Here is a 1,374-nt window from a genome sequence, read left to right as displayed (position 1 = left end):
TTTGAGTGAGGGTGTGCTTATTTGGTCCTTTGATCAATAATGTGACAGAGCGGGGATTGTTGCATTTCTCAATAAAGGTGAATTTCTCTTCTCCCTACATGCACAAGACTAAGTTTCATTAACAGCATATGGTTCTAGAGTAAACACAGGGTAGGGGTGCATCAAGCAACTAAGCACACTCGTGGCTTGTAACACATGATATTAAAGAAAGTTTTAGCAAAAACTTCACATATAAAAGAAATGAGAGGGCCGGGGAGATAGCTCAGTAGAATAAGCACTTGCCTGGCAAGCACAAGGGCCTGAGTTCAATCCCCAGATCCATCAAAAAATAAAAAAAGAAAAGAAATGAGAGTTGGGTATGGAGGCGCATGCTTGTAAACCCAGCATTTGGGAGACTGAGGTAAGAGGGTCCTAGTAAGTTCAAGGCCAGCCTAAAATACATACCAAGACTCTCAAAAGCAAAAAAAAAAACAAAACAAAACAGGATTTTCCTGCCAATGGATTTTTATCTTTACAAATAAGTCACCAAACTTAAAGAAAAAGAGAACTCTGATCCTGAGTTTGAATTTACCAAAGAACTCATGAACAGAATAGTGCCGTTAGTTTTCAGACTTACCAAAGTATACTCATAAACCAGTCCTGCATGTCCCAAACAGTCAGGAGTTAGCTCATCCAAGGAATTGAGAGCTACCCCACCACAAGCAAGAGTCAGCCTGAAACATTAGAAAGACTTTTTAAGGGAGCCACATAACATTACCAATTCCATTCTGAGAAGACAGAGCTATGCATGAAATTACATTCTAAAGTGTATCAACCTACGTGTTTCTGTGTGTGTGTGTGTGTGTGTGTGTGTGTCCCCAGCTCTGCCCACCAGGGGGCGGGGCTGGCTGGCATGTGGTGCTGGGGGATTGAACCGCAGTCCCTGTGCTTTGCTAAGCTTGTTCTAAGTAGGTGCTTTAGACCTCACCAACCCCAACCTACGTCTTTCAATCCCCAGCACCACCAAATACGCTGAATGAATGCACAAAAATTACGTAAGTGCAGGAGAAAAGAAACTTAATTCATGTCCAAAGTATCTCAGCACGACACACCCAGCGTCCCCCTGTACCTCTCCATGTTTCTCCTCTTCGCCCGACGCAGAGCTACGATGCCTTCTTTTGCAAGAGCATCCAAGGAGAAGGGATCAATCCCCTACAACAAAATTAAGAAAGAGTTTCAGTATCTTTCGCCTTAAAAAAATGTAGCAGACAATTTCACTTACAAATTTAATTTTCACTCACCTTTTGATTAATAACAACAAATCCTCTATCTGAATCACCACAGACCTTCTTTTTCAGTTCCACTATTTTTTTAACTCTATCTTCAATGAATTTC

General features: G+C 41.5%; 1 protein-coding gene across 1 annotated transcript in view; it reads right to left on the bottom strand.

Annotated features, from left to right (window-relative positions):
• Positions 1-10: 10 nt before the first annotated feature.
• The window catches only part of Cct6a (chaperonin containing TCP1 subunit 6A), a gene marked incomplete at its 3' end in the record, with an annotated part of 9,721 nt that continues 8,357 nt past the window's right edge, over positions 11-1,374 (bottom strand). The window contains exons 5-8 of the mRNA XM_023714305.1: positions 1,281-1,372; positions 1,109-1,191; positions 617-713; positions 11-94 (exon numbers count right to left, since the gene is read on the bottom strand). Coding sequence (XP_023570073.1) covers positions 11-94; positions 617-713; positions 1,109-1,191; positions 1,281-1,372 — 356 coding nt within the window. The remainder of the gene's footprint in view (positions 95-616; positions 714-1,108; positions 1,192-1,280; positions 1,373-1,374) is intronic.

This window comes from Octodon degus, unplaced genomic scaffold (genome assembly GCF_000260255.1).
Source record: "Octodon degus isolate 3935 unplaced genomic scaffold, OctDeg1.0 scaffold00035, whole genome shotgun sequence".
In the NCBI taxonomy this organism is placed as follows: Eukaryota; Metazoa; Chordata; class Mammalia; order Rodentia; family Octodontidae; genus Octodon; species Octodon degus.
This window is presented reverse-complemented; position numbering and strand designations above follow the sequence as displayed.